The sequence below is a fragment of the Myotis davidii genome, unplaced genomic scaffold (genome assembly GCF_000327345.1).
Source record: "Myotis davidii unplaced genomic scaffold, ASM32734v1 scaffold1168, whole genome shotgun sequence".
NCBI lineage: Eukaryota > Metazoa > Chordata > Mammalia > Chiroptera > Vespertilionidae > Myotis > Myotis davidii.
Genome location: NW_006299037.1, coordinates 162677 through 185888, shown reverse-complemented (window position 1 = coordinate 185888; position 23212 = coordinate 162677). Strand labels below are relative to the sequence as shown.

General features: G+C 39.8%; 1 protein-coding gene across 1 annotated transcript in view; it reads left to right on the top strand.

The window, feature by feature from the left end:
• Positions 1-1168: 1168 nt before the first annotated feature.
• LOC102757571 (zinc finger protein 208-like) overlaps positions 1169-23212 on the top strand; it is a 63830-nt gene continuing 41786 nt past the window's right edge. The window contains 5 exon segments of the mRNA XM_015571057.1: positions 1169-1437; positions 4334-4460; positions 13750-13823; positions 14660-16105; positions 16107-16138. Coding sequence (XP_015426543.1) covers positions 1423-1437; positions 4334-4460; positions 13750-13823; positions 14660-16105; positions 16107-16138 — 1694 coding nt within the window. The 5' untranslated portion in view covers positions 1169-1422.

Genomic DNA, 23212 nt, shown 5'->3' with positions numbered 1-23212 from the left:
GTTTGGAGATGGAGCCTCAGAGACCAGGAGAAAGAGCCCCTGAAGGGAAGTAGGTTTCAGGAGTTTCATGGTCCAGGTGTAGGACAGACAGAGAGAAAAGGGGAGAAAGAGCAGGGGAGGGGGACACAGGAAAGGACCACAGTGGAGAGAAAGGGAACAGGAGACAGATCCTCAGACAGAAATACATCGTAATGGGAGGAGGGAATCCTGATCTGGGTGAGGGGTGAGCTGATGGGTGGTGGACGGTTAAGTTGTGATATAAGCTGCGGAGATATATACATATATATATATGTGCACTGGGCTACTAGTTCTGAGTAATAAAGGGATGAGTAAAGCCAAGATATTTTTATAAAGCCAAGTTCTCTCGGCTGTTCATCTCCAGGAGGCAGGGAGAGGGAGAGTTAGAAACATCAATGAGGAAAGACAATCATTCATCAGCTGCCTCCTGCTCGACCCACAGTAGGGATCAAACCTGCAACCTGGCCACATGCCCTGACTAGGAATCTAACCATGATCTCCTGGTTAATAGGTCCAATCTCAACCACTTAGTCATGCCCCCTAATTATATATTTAATTTAACCACTGAATTGTCTTAGTTATTCAGATTTCAATGAGAATTTTAAATCTCTAGTTTATACGGCTTTGGAATTTTATAATATTTTGCTTCCAATTACAGCCCTTATTCACTCAGAGGGGAGAGACTTGGGTGTTGTTCATGGTTTCCTTGTCATTTCCTGGGATTGAAAGGAGGAGGTGATCTGAATCTGTCACCATCTGATCCTTTTTCTCTTTTAAATATATTTTATTGATTTTTTACAAAGAGGAAGGGAGAGAGGTAGAGACTTGGAAACATCGATGAGAGAGAAACATCCATCAGCTGCCTCCTGTACACCTCCTACTCGGGATGTGCCCGCAACCAAGGTAAATGCCCTTGACCTGAATTGAACCTGGGACCTTTCAGTCCACAGGCCGACGCACTATCCAGTGAGCCAAACCAGTCAGGGCAAAAGTTCCTTCTTTTTTATAGCAGCGTAGTATTCCATTCTGTAGATGTACCACAGTTTTCTAATCCACTCACCTGCTGATGGGCACTTGGGCTGTTTCCAAATCTTAGCTACAGCTCACGCTCTCATTTCTGCAGGAGTTGGTGTGTGTCTTTGGGAGGAGAGACACATGAAGACACACACTTGAAAACTCACAGTGTGGTCGCCATGTAGGAGCTCAGTGTTCCTCACTCTCTCCTGTGACCAAGGACAGGAGGGGTGGCCTTTTCTGCATTTCCGCGTCCTTCTGACTGTGAGTGTCATGTGAGCTGATTGAGACGCTGAGCTGACGTCTTTGAAGGCACAGTCTCTGACTCCTCAACATATCCTGACCTGAGAAAAGAACCCAGACCCTCATCAGGACCAGGACCAGGACCAAATGGCTGCTTCTCAGGTAAAAGATGTGTCCTCGGTCACAGGCTGTGTTTCCTTCTCCTCTGACATCTGTGGATTTAGGACCTGCCACTTCTGATGTTGGTGGTATTCATGCTCTTTTCCTTTACTTATTTAATTACCAGTTTTCTTGTGATAGTCAAGGTCAGCAGTGTATATAGTTTTTTCCTTTTGCCCAGAGCCTTCTCTGCATTCATGTTATGCAGGTTCCACCAGGTCAAGAAGATTTCCCACCTTTAATTGATGACTTTCAACTACTGGAAACATCCTTCTCTGTCAGGTCAACCTTGGAAGGGAGCCATGTCTAACATCCCTACCGGGATGGGGCCAGAGGCTCGGGTATCGGTGAAGAAGGGAAATATAACTTTTAGGTTCAGGTGGCTGCAGCATCAGCTCTAGAATAAGCCTAAGGAAAAGCACATCTTACTGCTCAGAATAGGTCAGCAAGTTCTGAAAAGAAGAGTAAAGTGAAGAGACTTGCTCACTAGATTAGTAAGAAAGACTTGCTATTTAAATCTTTACAGAACATGAGAGGTACACTGGATTGACACTTGCAAAAATTAATGTTCATTTATGACCATTTTCACATAATGACTTGCTGATTTATGTTTTTTTCCTATGACATTTCCTTTCCTGTGCCTCAGTCACTTGATATCCATTGTTCCAGTTCACCTGATATTCCCTTGGCTGAGATGCTCCCCTAATCGTAGAATTTATTGAGAGATGTGCACAGACCATCCAGAAGCCCCTCTCTTCGTCTTAGCTTCTATTTACTTTAAAAAATAAAAGCCCTACTTTTATTTCCTACATATCACTGTCTTTTGACATGGGAGCTTCAACCAATCAGGCCTTCTTGCTGTAAATTTTTTTTATATCCTACACTCATTCGTGGACATACTTGACATAATCACTTTTTATATTTTCCAGAAAGTTTACAAGAATCATATTATTAATGTATTTCCAATTAAGTTAAATTTCTGTGATTGTAGATCTCCACTAATGACATTTAAAAATTTCCAAATAAATTAGCAACTCAGAAACAATAGGTCCAACATATTTTCTATGATTATGTGAGTTCATCTCCTTATTGTGTTTATAATACAGAAAGGGTATCATTCACAAGGATGTTCATGAAATTTATGCAATCACAAAATAACCGTGACTTCATTGACATGATAATTCTTTTTTCTATCCATTTTAAATTGTAGGTAACTTCTCATAAGTGTGTGTCTACATAAAATGTTAGCATCGTTTGAGCTATATTTTCTTACTTGCTTAACCTGTGTTTATTCTTCTTCAGTTACAGAAACTGCTGTGAATATTCATGAATTTTCTTTATGGGTATCTACCTGAGTTTGTTTCTTTTGTAATTGTAGATCGAGTTTGGAATAAAATTGAAGGTTTACTAGTAACTTTAATTAATATGTTTCACAAAATATTCTATCAAAGAGAAAATAATTTTGTTCTAAGAATACTCATAGTAAAATTTCAAATAGGATTGTGGTTCCTATGTGTCCTATTCCATAAAAACTATAAGTTCCATTAACAAATACTTTCACTTAAAAGTTATGTAGGAATTTTTTCCTGTGTTTTCTCTTCTGTTTATTCAGAAGTATGTCAAATGGACCAGAAACATTGGCATCACGAGTGTAAAGTGAGCTTGTTACACATATGGAAACACAGGCCCCATCTGAGAACCTGGATCAGAATCTGTATTTTTATTTTTATTTATTTATTTTTTATTTTTATTTTTTAAAATATATTTTATTGATTTTTCACAGAGAGGAAGGGCGAGAGATAGAGAGTTAGAAACATCGATGAGAGAGATACATCGATCAGCTGCCTCCTGCACATCTCCCACTGGGATGTGCCCGCAACCCAGGTACATGCCCTTGACCGGAATCGAACCTGGGACCTTTCAGTCCGCAGGCCGAAGCTCTTTCCACTGAGCCACACCGGTTTCGGCCAGAATCTGTATTTTTAGAAAAGTGCAGTCGTGGTTGACTGTGTTACACTTCAGGCCGTAATTATGCTTCCAACTGAGCATGGCATCTCCAGCTGAGAAATACACACCACGGACCCTGAACAATGCAAACATAGCCCTCAGAAACCCATATTCCCCTGTTGATGCCCTAATTTTAAAGTTTATTTTCCACCCTAACCGGTTTGGCTCAGTGGATAGAGCATTGGCCTACGGACTCAAGGGTCCCAGGTTCGATTCTGGTCAAGGGCATGTACCTTGGTTGCGGGCACATCCCCAGTGGGGAGTGTGCAGGAGGCAGCTGATCTATGTTTCTCTCTCATCGATGTTTCTCTCTATCCCTCTCCCTTCCTCTCTGTAAAAAAGTCAATAAACTATATTTTTTTAAAAAAAGTTTATTTTCCTGAAAAGTAAAATCTGTACCGTGGATTTTGGGACAGGTGTCATCCTCATTTGTTAGTGTTTAAAAACATACCAGAGAATGTTACTGGGCAAAGTGATTTACTGGGTGATTCCGGATATTCCCCTTGGTCAAAACCTATTTTCCTCACACGGTTTTCTTTTTTGTTTGTTTCTTTTTTTTCCTTCATATTTTTTTTTTGTCTCCTAACACTGTTTTTTTAAAAATATATTTTATTGATTTTTTTTTACAGAGAGGAAGGGAGAGGGATAGAGAGTTAGAAACATCGATGAGAGAGAAACATTGACCAGCTGCCTCCTGCACACCCCCAACTGGGGATGTGCCCGCAACCAAGGTACATGCCCTTGACCGGAATCAAACCCGGGACCCTTCAGTCCGCAGGCCAACGCTCTATCCACTGAGCCAAACTGGTTAGGCCTCCTAACACTGTTTTCATGTTGGCTGACATTATGAACTCTTCTGGTGACCGCTTGATAAACTTGTCTTTCCTTTCAGGGACCATTGACCTTCAGGGATGTGGCCATAGATTTCTCTCAGGAGGAGTGGGAATGCCTGGACCCAGCTCAGCGGAAATTGTACCTGGATGTGATGTCGGAGAACTACAGCAACCTGATCTCCCTGGGTGAGGATGACTTCCTTCCTGAGTTCCTCTTCCACTCTGAGGGTTTTGTTTCCTTTATTATGTTAACATCTCTAGGAGGCTTCTGCTTTATAGGGTAGACTTTCTGATTCATGCTCTTAGGAAACAAATGGACGTTTTCTGGTTTAGAAAGGATTGGCTTTGTTATGTATGTGAATGAGGAACTCAGTGTTTGAAAATTTTACTTGTTGTCTTGACTAAACAAGGTTCAGTCAGAAAACAGTATTTTAGGGAATATTTTTCTAGAATATTCAAATATTCTACCATGTCTTCTATTTTTTTAAATTAATAAATCTTTATTGTTCAGATTATTACAGATATTCCTCTTTTTTTCCCCGATAGCTCCCTTTCACCTGGTTCCCACCCCACCCCATGCCCTTACCCCCCACCACTGTCCTCATCCATAGATGTAAGATTTTTGTCCAGTCTCTTCCTGCACCCCCCACACCTCCTTCCCCCGCAAGAATTGTCAGTCCACTCCCTTTCTATGCCCCTGCTTCTATTATATTCACCAGTTTATTCTGACTTAACTTTTAGGTTCACTTGTTGATAGATATTTATTTGTTGTCACTTTGTTGTTCATAATTTTTAACTTTACCTTTTTCTTCCTCTTTTCAAAGACTATCCTTCAGCATTTCATATAATCCAGCTTTTTCTTGTCTGTAAAGCTCTTTATCTGACCTTCAATTCTACATGATAGCTTTGCTGGGTTGAGTAATCTTGGTTGTAGGTTCTTGCTATTCATCACTTTGAATATTTCTTGCCACTCCCTTCTGGCCTGCATGGTTTCTGTTGAGAAATCAGCTGACAGTTGTATGGGTATTCCCTTGTAGGTAGCTAACTGTTTTTCTCTTGCTTCTTTTAAGATTCTCTCTTTGTCTTTTGCCCTTGGCATTTTACTTAAGATGTGTATTGGTGTGGTCCTCTGGATTCTTCTTATTTGGGGTTCTCTTTGCTTCCTGGACTTGTAAGTCTATTTCTTTCATCAGGTAGGGGAAGTTTTCTGTCATGATTTCTTCTAATAGGCTTTCAGTATCTTGCTCTCTCTCTTCTTCCAGCACCCGATAATTCAGATGTTGGTACGTTTGAAGTTGTCCCAAAGGCTCCTTACACTATGTTCATATTTTTGGATTCTTTTTTCGTTTTGCTTTTCCGTATGGGTGTTTTTTTGCTTCTTCGTATTTCAAATCTTTGACTTGATTCTTGGGATCCTCTAGTCTGCTGTTGGATCTCTGTATATTATTTTTAATTTCAGTCAGTGTATGTTTAATTTCTGACTGGTCCTTTTCCATTTTTTTGGCATTCTCATTAAGATCCTCGAAGTCTCACTAAGTTCCTCGGAGGTTCGTTGAAGTTTCTTGAATAGCCTTATAACTGTGGTTTTGAACTCTATGTTCTCCATTAGTTTTCTAATTCTGTCTCTTTTAGATCTTATTTTTTATTTTCAATTTTGGTAAAAAACATGAATAGAGCTGGCCTGTGTGGTTCAGTTGGTTATATCGTTGTCTCCTACACTGAAAGGTCACCGGTTCAATTCCTGTTCAGGGTACCTCGGTGTGGGCTCAGTCGTGGTTGCTGTGTATGTAGGAGGCAGAGGATCAATGGTTTTCTTTCACATTGATGTTTCTTGCTCTCCCTTCCTCTCTATAAAAACCAATAAAGAACCGTAACCGGTTTTGCTCAGTGGATAGAGTGTCGGCCTGCGGACTGAAGGGTCCCAGGTTCGATTCCGGTCAAGGGCATGTACCTTGGTTGCGGGCACATCCCCAGTGGGAGGTGTGTGGGAGGCAGCTGATGGATGTTTCTCTCTCATTGCTTTTTCTAACTCTCTACCCCTCTTCCTTCCTCTCTGTAAAAAAATCAATAAAATATATTTAAAAAAAAATCAATAAAGATTTTTAAAAACACAATAACAGGATTAAAAATCTACCATCTTTATCATCTGTGGCTGTACAGTCCAGTGGTATTCAGTATCTCGCCTTGTGCATTTGATGTCTCAAAACATTCATCTTGCAGAAATGTCTCAATATGCATTAAAAAACTACTTCCTCATTTGTTTTAAAAGCAAGGCCCGTAACTCCCCCACCCCCCCTTTTTTTGAGGTGAAGGACATTAGATTACTCACTTAAGGGAAATCCTACGGTTTCTTTCTCTTTGTCACTTGTGTGCTTCACTTAAAAAATGCCCTCAAAGTTTCTCTCTGTATATCAGTTGATGATATCTACTTTTGTTTCATGGCAGAATCATCTCCCATTGTACGTATATAGTAAACTTTCTTCATTAAGTCAACTATGCATGAACCTTTGAGTAGTTTCCACCTATCACTGGCTTTTGTGAATTACATTAGAATGGACACAGATGCGCAAATGTCTCTTATCATTTCTCCTGTAAATGTTCTTTTTTTATAAATACCTAGAAATGGGATGGCTGCATCATGGGATTATTCTGTTTGTAATTTTTTGACAAATGCTACTGTGTTTTTCATACTGTTGGCACCAATTGATGTTTCATTCAGCCATGTATAGGGTCCATTTTCTGAACAGTTTATAAAACACTTGATATACTTTGTTTCTTTTTTTAAAATTATCTTTTAAAGTATTATATATAGTATTCCATATGTCTCCTTTTCCCAACATTGACTTCTCCCCGGCCACCCCCAACCCCTATACTTTGTTTCTTTGATCCTGGTCATCCTTATTCTTCTGAAGTGACATCTTGAATTGTTGTTTTTTATGTAGGTTACAAATGTTTATTTGTTATATGTGCATGAAAAAATGATAGGAAAATGCTGGTTGGTGTGGTTCAGTGGTTAGGACATCTGCCCAAGCACCAAAGGGTCATGGGTTCAATCCCTACCCCATTGGGGCATGTGTGGAGGGCTAGTAATCAGTTTCTTTCTCTCTCACTCTCCCCTTTCTGTCCCTCCATTCCACGTTCTTTAAAAATCAGTGGAACCTGGCTGGCATAGCTCAGTGGTTAAGCATCAACCCATGAACCAGGAGGTCATGGTTCAATTCCCAGTCTCGGCACATGCCCAGGTTGTGGGCTTGATCCCCAGAGTGGGGCATGTAGGAGGCAGCCAGTCAATGACCACTGTAATCATTGATGTTTCTATCCCTCTCTCCCTCTGCCTTCCTCTCTGAAGTCAATAAAACTATATGTAAAAATATGTAAACATAAAAAATCAATGGAAAATCATCCTTGGGTAAGGATTACAAGAACAACAATAGCAAAAAACGGTAAGAAAGCTTCCCGGACCTGAGATCAGATACTTTAAAGAAAAAGTCTGTGATCGAGGAGCACTTTTAGCCAGGCCCATGTGGCGCAGTGGTTGAGTTCGACCTTATGAATGAGGACGTTACAGTTTGATTCCTGGTTGGGGCACATGCAGTGTTGTGGGCCAGATCCTCAGTGTGGGGCATACAGGAGGTAGCCAATCGATTATTCTCTTTCATCATTGATGTTTCCATCTTTTCATCTCTGGAATCAATAAAAATATATTTTCAAAACAAAATAAAGATCACTTTTAGATGCACAGCAAAATGGTGTAGAGGTAATGACAATTCCCACATGCTCCCTGCATAACGTGGCCCTTCTCTGTTTTTTACCAGTGGTACATTGATTATGTATTAGAAGCTACATTGGCACATTATTATCACTCAAAGTTGTAGTTCACTTTAGGGTTCACTGCTGATTTGTACACTGTAGAGATGAGGAAAAATTTATGATGGCACATTTCCAAAATGATAGTATATAGATTAGCTTCTAGGATCTAATGATTCTCTCTACTCTGCCTGTTCTTCCCTATTTTCCCTATACTCTAGTAACCATTGATTTGTTTACTCGGTTCTTCATTTTCTTTTCTGAAATGTCATAGTTATCTTATAATATGTCACCTTTTCAAATTGGATTCTTTATTTTTTGTATTGATTTTTTGAGAGAGGGAAACATCAGTTTGTTGTCCCACTTATATATACACTTATTTATGATGGATTTTCGTATGTGCCCTTATCCAAGATCGAATCCCCATCCATGGTATATTTGGGTGATCCATGGTAAATTCAGCTACCTGACCAGGTAGATTGGATTCTTTCACTTAATTCTATGTATCTAAGTTTCTATCCTATCTCTTCATGTTTTGATGTACTATTTATAGTGCTGAATAATTTTCTATTGTATATACCTCAGTTTAATTATCCATTCACTTGTTGACACACACCTTTGTTGCTTCCATTTTTTTGAAGTTATGAAGATGCTATAACGAGCACCTTGTAGGCTTTTGTGTAGACACAGATAGCCCTGGGACTTGACATACTTCGTTTCATGGTTACGTTGCCATCTTCCATTTATTTATTAAAAAAAGAAGTTCCGCTAGGAGAAACCAAGATGGCGGCATAGGTAAACAAAGGAATTTGCTGCCTCGCACAACCACTTCAAAGATACAACTAAAAGACAAAACGGACATCATCCAGAACCAAGGAAGGCTGGCTGAGTGGAAATTCTACAACTAGAAGGAAAGAGAAAAGCACACTGAGACTCAAAGGAAGTGCGGAAGTGAAGTGCAGAGGTATGGAGGCTCACGTGGAAAGGGCTGGCAACTGAGTACACGGTTGTCTTTGTCTTTTTCAATCGGGAGGGAGTCAAGCTCCCGACTGCTCTGAACTCCAGTTCCAGGCGAGTCTCTGGGGAACCGGACTCATACGGGGAGAAAGTGGACTGTCTGGCATGGGTTGGAACTCGAGGGCAGCTTTCTCTCAGAGGTGCTTGCAACGATTATCAGGACAATGAGACGAGGGACCTCTTAAAGCCTCAGACAGAGGCTAAATTAGCACCTTCTTAGAGATCCAAGAGCCAGTCTACCCAGTGGTCAGAGTGGGACCATGCAGATTACAACTCCTCAGCTCCATAAGGGACACACTCAGGGGGCAGAATCAGTGAGCACCAAAGCCCTAATGAAGCAAGTCTTGCCCCAAAAGAGTGTCTCCAGCACAGAAGTTCTCCCACCATAGAGCTGATTCTCACAGCCAATTAGGCTGGAGGTCAGTTCCTCCTAGTGATACCTACAACTATCAAGGCTAAATTACAAGAAGACTGTGCACAAAGCCCACAAAGGGGTGCACCAAGAGTGTCCACCTCAGGTAATTGGGGAGGCTGAGCCACGGGCCCTATAGGACACCTAGCACAGAAAGCCACGCTATCAGCACAGGGAAGCATAAAATATGTGGAGTCAAAGAAACAGGTCGGAAATGACAGAAATGGAGGAAAGCAAACTACTAGATATAGAGTTCAAAAGCACAGATACAAGGTTTTCAAGAATTTTCTAGGAACTGCCAAGAAATTTAGTGAGACCCTGCCGGGAGCCGGTTCATCCTTGCTTTTTCAAGGGACCTGGCATATATGGCATACTGTTCTTAATATGTTTGCTCACCTTCTTGGCACTATATGTTTTAACCAAGGTCACCTCTGAGAAAGGTTGTTTCCCCAGGTAGGGATTTTCCCCTGAAGTTAGGAAGGGAATAAAACCTCTTAACTGCTAGGCGGGTAATTAATCACTTTAACTACGAACAATCATGCTTAAGTACATAATCTTTACTCCCTGGAATGGAGATAGGAAACGCCCTAACCTTTGGAATAGAGATTGATAGGATTAGAACTTCTAATTTAAAAAATCAATTTTCATGTAGAAATTTCATCTACTTTGTAAATATTAGGCATCTGAAGAAGTATTTAATATAAGTATGTACATAATACTCTGAATTCAGATTTCACCACATCCTTATCAATATTCCAAAAGCATTATTCATTTTTAATAGTGTGGCTACTATACCCAGATCCTGGCAAGGCTGCTGATCAACTGAACGCTGTCTCCATGTCATTCCTTCTTTGCCGACTCCGTCCACACCTTTGGGGACCCCTGGACCTGCTGGGGCTGGACCCCGGCAAGTCCCTCAAGAAATCCAATAAGACCCTCAAGGATATGCATAAGGACCAACTAGAAATGAAGCATACACTGACTGAAATAAGGAATATTTTACAGAGGCCAACAGCAAACTTGAGGATCGCAAGAATCAAGTCACAGATTTGAAATATGAAGAAGCAAAAAACACCCAACAGGAAAAACAAAAAGAAAAAAGAATCCAAAAGTATGAAGATAGTGTAAAGAGCCTCTGGGACAACTTCAAGCGAACCAACGTCCCAATTATAGGGGTGCCAGGAGAAGAGAGAGAGTGCAAGAAGTGGCAAGAAATATTCAAAGTGATGAATACCAAGAACCTACAACCAAGTTTACTTTATCCAGCAAAGCTATCATTCAGAATTGAAGGTCAGATAAAGAGCTTCACAGATAAGGAAAAGCTAAAGGAGTTCATCACCACCAAACCAGTATTATATGAAATGCTGAAAGGTATCCTTTAAGAAGAGGAGGAAGAAGAAAAAGGTAAAGATACAAATTATGAACAACAAATACACATCTATTGAAAAGTGAATCTAAAAATCAAGTGAATAAATAATCTGATGAACAGAATAAACTGGTGAATATAATAGAATCAGGGTCATAGAAAGGGAGTGGACTGACTATTGTCAGGGTCGGGGGAAGGGGTGTTGGGGGTGTGGGAAGAAACGACAAAAATTGTACACCTATGGATGAGGACAGGGTGTGCAGGGATAAGGGCCGATGGTGGGGTGGGAACTGGGTCGTGGGGAGCTATGGGGGGGGGGAGGAACAACTGTAATAATCTAAACAATAAAGATTTAATTAAAAAATGAAGTTTCGTCATTTCGACGTATGTACATACGTATGTGCTTTATGTTTCAGTTTTTTAAAAATAATACTTTTATTGATTTCAGTGAGAAAGGAAGAGGGAGAGAGAGACAGGAACGTCAATGATGAGAGAGAATCACCGACCGGTTGCCTCCTGCAAGCCCCCCAGTGGGGATGGAGCACGTAACCCGGGCATGTGCCCTTGACCAGAATCAAACCTGGGACCTTTCAGTTCCCAGGCCGATGCTGTATCCACTGAGCCAAACCAGCTAGGGCTGTGCTCTATGTTTTTTACCATTTATTTACCCCAAGTAAAGGTAAGGAATTGTTATCTTTCTATTAATTTTTTATTTTTTGTTACTATTTTACTTCATTACTACTGTGTATTTGCTCCATGTGAGTGATGTAGGTGCTTATGTCGGTGGGTTCTGACTTATGACGAAAATCTCGTTACGTCTTGCTGTAGGAACGGATCTCTGACGTAACCCAAGAACTTACTGTAATATGTTTACCTGTGTGAATAAATACTAAGGAGCACAATTAATGCCTCATATGGTATGTGTATGTTTAGTTCTGTAAACACTTCCAAACTATCTTCCCAAGTGACTATAGTATTTGACATTTTCACCAGCAATAAATGGACATTCTAGTTGCTCCAGATCCACAAAAGCATTTGGAGGGGTCAGTGTTCTGGATTCTGACCTGTTCAGTGGCGGTTTAGTGTTGTTTGACTGTGCTGTTTGTTACCTCTCATTGTGTTAATGTGCATTTCCTTAGTGACATAAGATGCGAAGGATCTTTTTAATATGTTTTTTTATTGATTTTAGAGACAGGAAGCTAGAGGGAGAGAGTGATAGAAACATTCATGAGGGGGACACATCAACTGGCTGCCTCTGGCACAACCCCCAAGGGGATCAAGCTCACAAACCGGGCACATGCCCTGACTGGGAATCGAATTAGTAACGTTTGGTGAATGACTGATGCCCAACCAAGTGAGCCACACGTGGCCACGGCGAATTGGAAGACTTCTTTATATGTCTTGCCTAAGAGTTTTGTACACGTTGTCTTTTACCAAAATTTTTTCTCCACCTGTGGCTTCTGTTTTTTTTCATGTTGGACATAAATGTTTTCCTCCTTAATGTTTCAGTTGATAAATTGGGAGTTTCAGTTTTAATAGAATCAATTAAAAAACAAACTTAAGAATTTGGCTTTCAAAAATTTAAAGTGTATTACATTAAGTTCCTTTTATATTTAAGAAGGTAGATGTGATACTTGTAACTATGTGTCATCCCTGGAATAAACAATGTCTTGGAGGTGATGAGATATAAATTTTATAATGTGATATGTTCCAAAATTTTGTAACCAAAAAGAAGTCTATTAATTTAATTGAAATTGTACAGCACCATTAGATCTTACTAGTATTGTTGTGACCTTATGCTGTTTGCCTTGGGTAGAACAACTCCCTTGAGTATTTTTTGCAATCGAGGTTTTCTGTGATTAAATCCTTTAGCTTGTGTATGCATGGGAATGTCTTTCTCTGTCATCTTTAAAGGAAGTTACTGCTGGGTGTTTTATTCTGGCATGGTAATTTCTCTTTTTTAGTCATTTGAATACTTGGTTCTACTTTCTTCTGTCTTGTAGAGTTTCTGCTGAGAAGTCGGATGATATTCTGATGGGTTTTCCTTTGTAGATTACTTCCTTTTCGCTGGGTGCTTTGAGAATTTTTTTTTTTTTTTGGTCATTAATTTTTGACAGTTTTAATACAATGCACCTTGGAGAGGGCCTCTTTGGATTGAGTTGAGTAGGTGTTCCATTTCCTTCTTGAATTTGAGAACCTAGTTCTTTACATAGGTTTGTGAAGTTCTCACTATTTGTTTGAATAGGCTTTTAGTTCCCTTCTTCCTCTCTTCTTCCTCTTAGTATGCCTGTAATTCTTATATATGAGCCTTTTCTGATGGAGTCCGATTGTGCTCATAGAGCCCTTTCTTTTCATGCTCAGGTCTCTTCTTTCTTTGCTCCATCTGTTCAGCTCTGTTTCCTAGTCTCAGTAAATCACCCCTACTGACCTAAATTGCATTCTTTGTTTCAAAGCATTCTGATTGGTTCTTTTTGAAAGTTTCAGTCTATTTGGTAAAGTACTCGTTCATTAATTTGTTTTCTGAGTGCATTGAATTGCTGGTATTTTATTGCATCTTATTGAGTATTCTCAGAACTGTAATACTGAATCTGTGTCATTTCTATCACATATTTCCACGTGCTACAGCTTGCTCTCTAGAGATTTTTTATTTTCTTTCTGAGCTTTCTCATGACCGTGGTTACTAATGCAATTTGTTAGTCTCCCCTTATTTGATGTGACTTTTCCTTATTCTGCCTGTCTTGGTCTTGCTTTGTACATTTAACTTAGTTTTGGAGTACTCAGACATGTAATTTGGTGAGTAATTGTTGGTAAATTCAGTGTGTATTCATTCCCCAGAGTGTCCTAACTGTGAAACTTTATTTCATATCTTTCAGCTATCTTATCCGAAGACAACCAGGCCTTTTTGCAAAAGCCAAAAATAGGAGATTTATTCCCTAAAATAATACTGGTAAGATATGGAAGGTATGGCTTTGATAATGTACATTTAGTGAAAGCCTTGGAATTTGAGGAGGAGTGTAAGATGAGAAAAAATTATTTTAACGTTGATAGAAGTAACCTGGTGCAGTTATTCATAATAAAATCATTGTCAATTAATGAGGTCAAAAGGTATTACACATATGACAATACTCCCAATTTAAATTAGTTATATTTGTAAATTAATGTGTTTCTAAATGTGAAGACCAAATATAATGTTTTTAATATTATACATTCTTTGAATGAAAATACTGAAAATCTATGAATTTAATAAACTATGCTGTAAATATAAGAATTATTACAGTGTAGTATGGGTTTAAATTTTCAATCATTTCTAGGATATAGTGATTTATACACATAGAAAATTTAAATTCAATTAATTTGTTGACTTCTGTATTAAGGTATCATTATACTTCCATTGAGAAATGTTTTTCATACAAATGCCTATAAGTTATATAAATTTAGGAATCTTTATTTAAATATGTCTTTATCGATTTAACAGAGGAAGGGAGAAGAGAGAAATATCACTGATGAGAGAGAATCATTGACTGCCTGGTTGCCTGTTGCACACTCCCCACTGGGGATCAAGACCACAGCTCAGGCATGTACCCTGACCAGAAATCAAACGGTGACCTCCTGGTTCATGGTTTGTTGCTCATCCCCTGAGTCACACCAGCATGGAAGTAGTGTTGTTGTTTTTTTTTATACATCATGTTTTAATAGTTACCACAGAATAGTTATTTTAAAGAGTACCTGTTTAATGAAATTATAGCTGTCACTAAAGCCCTTTCCATCTTCAATGATTACCAGAATATATGCAATGAAGTCAGAAGTTACCAATGCAAGGAACATTGGAAAAATTTTAAACAAGGGTCAAATTCTATTATAAACCAGAAAATTCAGCTTCCAGAGAACCATTATAATGGTGGGAAAGTCTTTGACCAAATGTCAAATCAAAGTATACTTCAGTTTATTCATACTGTGGCAAAAACAAACAAAGGAAGAAAATGTGAGAAACCTTGGAAACAATTTTCAAATCATACTGAACAAGATAATATTCACACCAGAGAGAAAGCTTACAAATTTAATCCGTGTACGAGATTCTTCAGTCAAATACTCAATCTAAATAAACTTCAGAAAATCTGTACTGGAGAAAAACATTATAAATGTAAAGAATGTGGCAAAACATTTAATTTCCTTTCAAATATTCGTGAACATGAGAGAATTCATACTGGAGAGAGGCCTTATAAATGTAGAGAATGTGGCAAAGCCTTCAACCGGTCCTCAGCCTTTATTTATCATAAGAGAATTCATACCGGAGAGAAGCCTTATAAATGTAGAGAATGTGGCAAAGCCTTCAGGAGCTCCACAACCCTTTCTGGCCATCAGATAACTCATACTGCAGAGAAACCATATAAATGTGGAGAGTGTGGCAAAGGCTTCAAGAGGTCCTCAAAGTGTCGTCGTCATCAGAGTGTTCATACCAGAGAGAAGCCTTATAAATGTCGAGAATGTGGCAAAGCCTTCACTGAACCCTCAATCCTCAATCAACATCAGAGAGTTCATACTGGAGAGAGACCTTATAAATGTAAAGAATGTGGCAAAGCCTTCAGTGCGGCATCAAGCTTTGCTTATCATCAGAGAGTGCACACTGGAGAGAAGCCCTATCAATGTGGAGAATGTGGCAAAGCCTTCAGTGCAACATCAAGCTTTGCTTATCATCAGAGAGTGCACACTGGAGAGAAGCCCTATCAATGTGGAGAATGTGGCAAAGCCTTCAGTGCAACATCAAGCTTTGCTTATCATCAGAGAGTGCACACTGGGGAGAAGCCCTATAAATGTGGAGAATGTGGCAAGGCCTTCAGTGCGGCATCAACACTTACTTTTCATCAGAGAGTTCACACTGGAGAGAAGCCCTATCAATGTAGAGAATGTGGCAAAGCCTTCAGTGCGGCATCAAGCTTTGCTTATCATCAGAGAGTGCACACTGGGGAGAAGCCCTAGAAATGTGGAGAATGTGGCAAGGCCTTCAGTGCGGCATCAACACTTACTTTTCATCAGAGAGTTCACACTGGAGAGAAGCCCTATAAATGTAGAGAGTGTGGCAAAGCCTTTACCAGCTCCTCATCCCTTACTTATCATCAGAGAGTTCATACTGGAGAGAAACCCTATAAATGTAGAGAATGTGGCAAAGCTTATAGTAGGTCCTCAGCTCTTATTTATCATCAGAGAATTCATAATATAGAGAAGCCTTTTGAAATGTAAAGAATGTGGCAAAGCCTTTAACCAGTGTTCTTGCCCTAGTGTACAGCAAAGTGTATATACTTGAGACAAGCCTTACAGTTACAAGGAGTGCCATTAGTTCTTTACCAGCAGTGAGAACTTAGCACCATAGAAATCATACTGGGATGAAGCCTTATGAATTTGAAAAATGTGGACAAGCCTTTAAAGATATTTGTGATTTACTGTACATGAGAGACTTTATAGTGGAGAGAAACCTTACAGATGTAAGGAGTGTGACAAATCCTTCCTTGTCAGTGTGATCTTATTGAACATCAGATAATTCATTGTGAAGAGAAGCCTTACAAATATGAAGAATTAGGCACATTTTTAAATTACCATTGGTGTCTTTCTGAACATGATACAATTTGTACTGGAGAGAAGACCTATAAGTATAATGAGTTTGCAAAGCCTTTAATCAGGACTGATGTCTCACTGAACAAAAAATAATGGAGTTTGCCAAAACCGGTTGGGCTCGGTGGATAGAGCGTCGGCCTGCAGACTGAAAGGTCCCAGGTTCGGTTCCGGTCAGGGGCATGTACCTGGGTTGCGGACACATCCCCAGTAGGAGATGTGCAGGAGGCGGCTGATCGATGTTTCTCTCCCCTCGATGTTTCTAACTATCTCTCTCCTTTCCTCTCTGTAAAAAATCAATAAAATATATTAAAAAAAAATAATGGAGTGAAACGTTACCAAAGCAGAATGTGGCAAATCTTTTAACCTGTACTCAAACTTACTAGTAATTGGAAGGAATCATTCTAAATAGAAACAGTAAAAATATAAAGAATTTGCCCAAAGATTTAACCAATGTTCCAATTTCATTGAGTGTGATCAAATTATGCTTTATAACTTGTAAAAAAGGTGCCAAAGTATATATTCTCATTTATATGTTATTCAACATCTGATAATTGCTGGAGTGAAACCCAGCAAATATAAAGAATGTACGCTTTAAGGGGTTTGGCTCAGTGGATACAGTGTTGCCCTGCAGACTGAAGGGTCTTGGGTTCGGTTCCGGTCAAGGGTATGTACCCTGCTTGTGGGCACATCCCCAGTGGGGAGTGTGCAGGAGGCAGCTCATCAATGTTTCTTTCTCATTGATGTTTCTAACTTTCTAGCCCTCTCCCTTCCCCTCTGTAAAAAAATCGATAAAATATATTTTTAAAACAAAAGAATTTGGCAAACTTTCACTTGGTACGTGAACCATATTTGAGATCAGAATTCATACTTGGGAGAAACATTGAAAATATAAACAGTGTCCAGAAGTCTTTATTCCACATTCATAATTTATTCCTCACATTGAAATTTCTAGCAAAGGGAAACCCTAAAGCCAAAGATTTGGGAAATCCTATAGTTGGACCTGCAGTCTCAGTCAATATCAGGGATTGCAATTTGGACTTAATTCTACGTTCATGATATAGGAGGAAAGACTTTTGTTTAAAAAGTATGCTTTTCAAGAGCCTAAAATATTTTCCAAAGTCTGTATTTGAAATTGAATTTTTAAACTATCACAGAATTCATACTAAATGAATAGTCAATACTTTTCCGGTATTACTCTAAATCAGAATACTTCTAGACAATAATCTAATGTTTAAATGAACACAAGCAATTTTTAAAAAATAAATCTTTATTGTTCAGATTATTACAGTTGTTCTTCTTTTTTCCCCCCGTAGCTCCCCTCCACCCAGTTCCCACCCCACCCTCTGCCCTTACCCCCCTCCACTGTCCTCATCCATAGGTGTACAATTTTTGTCCAGTCTCTTCCCACACCCCCACATGCATTTCCCCCCTGAGAATTGTCAGTCTACTCCCTTTCTATGCCCCTGATTCTATTATATTCACCAGTTTACTCTGTTCATCAGATTTTTTATTCACTTGATTTTTAGATTCACTTGTTGAAAGATACGTAATTGTTGTTTATAATTTTTATCTCTACCTTTTTCTTCTTCTTCCTCTTCTTAAAGAATACCTTTCAGCATTTCATATATTACTGGTTTGGTGGCGATGAACTCCTTTAGCTTTTTCTTATCTGTGAAGCTCTTTATCTGACCTTCAATTCTGAATGATAGCTTTGCTGGGTAAAGTCATCTTGGTTGTAGGTTCTTGCTATTCATGACTTTGAATATTTCTTGCCACTCCCTTCTGGCCTGCATAGTTTCTATTGAGAAATCAGCTGACAATCGTATGGGTACTCCCTTATAGGTAACTGACTGTTTTTCTCTTGCTGCTTTTAAGATTCTCTCTTTGTCGTTTGCCCTTGGCATTTTAATTATGATATGTCTTGGTGTGGTCCTGTTTGGGTTCCTATTGTTTGGGGTTCTCTGCGCTTCCTGGACTTGTAACTCAATTTCTTTCACCAGGCAGGGGAAGTTTTCTGTCATTATTTCTTCAAATAGGTTTTCAACATCTTGCACTCTCTCTCTTCTCCTGGCACCCCTATAATTCGGATGTTGGTACACTTGAAATTGTCCCAGAGGCTCCTTACACTATCTTCATATATTTGGATTCTTTTTCTTTTTGCGTTTCCTGTTGGGAATTTTTTGCTTCTTTGTATTTCAAATCTTTGACTTGATTCTTGGGATCCTCTTGTCTGCTGTTGCATCTCTGTATATTATTCTTTATTTCAGTCAGTGTATGCTTCATTTCTAGTTGGTCCTTGTTCATATCCTCGAGGGTCTCACTAAATTTATCAGCGGTTTCTGGAAAATTCTTGAAAAACCTTATAACCGTGGTTTTGAACTCTATATTCAATAGTTTACTTTCCTCCATTTCTGTTATTTTTGATCTGTTTCTTTGTCTCCACATTTTTTTATGCTTCCCTGTGTTGATAGAGTGGCTTTCTGTGCTAAGTGTCCTATAGGGCCCAGTGGCTCAGCCTCCCCAATTATCTGAGGTGGACACTCTTGGTGCACCCCTTTGTGGGCTTTGTGTCTTGTAGTTTAGCCTTGATTCTTGTTGGTATCACTCGGAGGAATTGACCTCCAGGCCAATTGGCTGTGAGAATCAGCTAAAATGTTTGGGCTTTGGAGGTGCCCAGATGAGGCCCAGCTGTGAAGCAATGCAAGCTGCTGTGGGGCCTTGGGCCTTCTTTTGGATGCTCTGGGTCTCTCTGGCCCAGCTTCAGTTTGTTAGGTAATTTTAGATCTCAAAGGGCCAGCCCATTCATATGCAAAAGCCTCTGCCCAAAGCTTGGGTGGGGCGGGAGTCTCAGGGAATCAACAGGGTGGAGCAAACAGCTATGGCTGGTCCTCAGCCCCGCTCGGAGAAGCCCAGGTCTCAGTGTCCCGCTGTAAGCGATGCAAGCACCTCTGAGAGAAAGCCACCATCGAGCTCCACCCACTGCCATACAGTCCAGTGTTTCCCCATATGAGTCTGGGTTCCCAGGGACTCCCCGGGAACTGGAGTTCAGAGCCGTGGGGAGCTTGAGACTCCTTCCCAATTGAAAAAGACACCGGCGTCCTCTGTTGCCAACCCTTTTGCCCAGGCCTGTGTACCTCTGCACTTTACTTCTGCACCTCCTTAGTCTCATTGTGGTTTTCTCTTTCCTTCTAGTTGTAGAATTTCCACTCAGCCAGCCTTCCTGGATGATCTCCATTTTTGTCTTTTAGTTGTATTTATGAAGTGGTTGTGCGAGGCAGCAATTTCCTTTGTTTACCTATGTCACCATCTTGGTTTCTCCCCCAAACATAAGTAATTTTTAGTATTTATAAATATATTAAAAGAAGCGATGTTTCCATAATATACTTACAGTGTTGTCTATTTTTTATTGACATTATTTGAGACATATTGAAAGGGAAATATTAATGTGATTCTGCTCCCATATCACTGATGCTACCATGTTTTATTCCTGGTGTATGTGTGTTACTGCCATAAAGACTCGTGAGTTACTGTATATTACAGGGGTTTCACTGACGTACACTTTTCCATGGCATATTGCATATATTGTAAGGCACACTGCTTGAAGACCATCTAAATGGAGATTGTGGCTGACTTAGAATTTTGTTTCATGTGATCACTAAGGGCATTATAAATTTTGACTAAATTTGCCAATTACTCTTTCAGGAAAATATGGTGGCAGTTCATTAAAATCCTGATGTATCTTCATAGTAGCCATAGGTACAAGTGATGAACATTGGTTGATGTGGTGAAATAAAGAAGATATGAGGCATATCTGAGAAAGTATATAGACCATTCATCCCTAAGTGCATAAAATTATTGTATGTCCATGTTTTCTAAATGATTAGCCTCCATTCAAAAGACCAAATGAAGCACAGTTATTACATTATTATATCAGAATGCCACGACCTTCCCGTCAAGTTCAGGATGGCTTGTAGGAGGGTCGACAACACAATAAATACACTATACAAAACATATGAATTTATCCACAACCATCAGCCAGTGGGAGTGTGCTTCAACAGAGCAACACACCCATTCTTTTTATAGGCCTGACCCAGAGGAGGCACATAACATTTTCACTGATATCCCATTTGCCAGAACTTTGTCATACCTGGCTGTAATGGAAGCTGGGAAATGTAGTCTTCAGCTAGGAGGTAATGTGTCCCGCCAAAAATCAGGTGTTCCGTTATTAAAGGAAGGAAGGGGAGCCGAAGCCAGTTTGGCTCAGTGGATAGAGCGTAGGCCTGCGGACTGAAAGGTCCCAGGTTCGATTCCGGTCAGGGGCATGTACCTGGGTTGCGGGCACGTCCCCAGTGGGAGGTGTGCAGGAGGCGGCTGATCGATGTCTCTCTCTCATCAATGTTTCTAACTATCTCTCTCCCTAAATATATATATATATTTTTTTTTTTTAAAAAGGAAGGGAAAAGGAAAATCTGTCTCTGAATCATTTTTTCATAAAAATTCTGACTTCTTGTTTTATTTGATAAAATTACGACTTGCTCCTTGATTTAAGACAGTTATTGGCCTTCAATATATGACAAACTATAGAAATGACCCCTGAAAGTATAGTCTTCGGCCTTCAATATAAAGGAGGAAATTATGATACTTGCTGCCCATGTAATTATAAACACCTCTGTAAAGTCTGTAATTTAAAGTCTGCTCTCTAATAAAATTGACAGTTTGTATCGCATTATTCAACTCTAAAAAAAACCCATGAATTTAGAAGGCATTTGGGGGGCCAGGTGGAATCACTTTCATGAAGGAGAACACAGAGACTGGGTCCTGCCTGCTTTTAATTCACTTTGAATACACATTTGCCCTTTAGCAATGCATACGGGCAGATCAAAGGTAAAATTTGGTCTACAGTGTAAAGATTATCAGGTCAGGAAATTGCCTGGAGCCATTGCAGTCACAGCTGGGCAAGCTTGTCCTGATATTCCGCCTTGCTGAAGTCCATTGTCCTTCCAATGTCTCTTTTGCACTTTTATGCTAAGTGCTGTTTGCTTTAGCTTCCAGCTTCAGAAGATTAGTAATATATCTTAAGTGTTTGTAATGTGCATTTTGACAAATGGTTGCATTTATGGTGTTGTTTTCATATGTCAGAGTATGGGTGAACTTACTATTTTCTTTTTTTTTAAAAAAAAATATATTTATTGCTTAAAGTATTACAAAGAGTATTACATATGTCTCCTTTTTTTTTAATCCCCCTTGACATTCCCCCGGTCTCCCCTATCCCCCAGTGCCTTGTGTCCATTGGTTCTGCTTATATGCATGCTTACCTTCCTCCCCCACCCTCCCCGGCCTTCCCGCTGTAGTTTGACAGTCTGTTCAATGCTGCTCTGCCTCTGTATCTATTTTTGTTTATCAGTTTATAATGGTCTTTATTATCCATAAATGAGTGAGATCATGTGGTATTTTTTTTTCATTGACTGGCTTATTTCACTTAGCATAATGCTCTCCAGTTCCATCCATGCTGTTGCAAATGGTAAGAATTCCTTTTTTTTTTTACAGTAGCATAGTATTCCACTGTGTAGATTTACCACTTTAAAGTATATTTTTATTGATTTAAGAGAGAAAGGGAGAGGGACCAAGAGATCAAAACATCAATAAGGAGAGGGATTTATTGATTGGCTTCGTCCTGCATGCCTCACACTTGGGTTTGAGCCCGAAACCTGGGCATGTGCCCTGTCAGGGAATGGAACTGTCAGGTCAACGCTTAACCATTAAGCCATGCTGGCCTGGCCTATGTTCATTAATAAATCTGAGTGAGTGTGGATGTGTTCATGTGTTCAAACTTCAATGTTGTAGGTAACAGTATTGGCGTTGGTAATGCGGTGTAGTCATGTCACTAGCAAACCCTTTTCCAAGTGTCCTTGAACTTTAAATAATGTGGACAGATTTCTCCATTGTTGATATATTTTTCTGGTTCTTATATCTACAGGGTCATTATGATAGTCACAGCTTTCCACTAATGATACATAAAAAAATTGTAAAGATATATAATACTAAGAAAATTGGTTCCCATAGGTTAGTATGGATCAGTGGTGTAGGGTTTGATTCCTGGTCCAGGGCAAGTAGCTCCTGGGTTCCTGCGGTAGGCAGCCAATCCATGCGTTTCTCTCTTTTACATTGATGTCTCTCTCTTTTTCTCTCTCCCTCCCTCTACCCGTTTCTTACCTCTACCTTCTTGCCAAAAGTTAATGGAAAAAATCTGCCCAGGTGAGGATTTACAATCACAAAAAAGAAACAGTAGGTCTAACTTGTTTTCTATCCTAATGTCTTTCTCCTTACCTCTACTAATAAAACATGCTAATTAGATCGGATGTCCTTCCTGAATAAGCCTACCCCTAGCAAAGCCACCACCTCTCCCTTCAATTGGGGAGACTGGGCGGGGCTGAGAGAGTTGGCTGCCCTCCCCCTACCCCCTCCTCACTGAGGGTTTAAAGATCCTGGCAAATCGCAGGCAGAAAGTTCTGGTTTCAAACCCAATCTTCCCGCCTTTTGAATTCCCAGTAACTTCACTTTAAGAATGTGCTCCCGGCTTGTGAAGATCCCGGGAAAGACCCCTCCCTGGGACACCTGCAGCTGAAGGGCAGACCAGCCAGTAGATCTAAGCACAGCCTCTGGGAGCTGGGAAACTTCTGTGTGAATTCCAGGTTCCTCCTCCCTCTTTATGCTGTTGCCACAGCT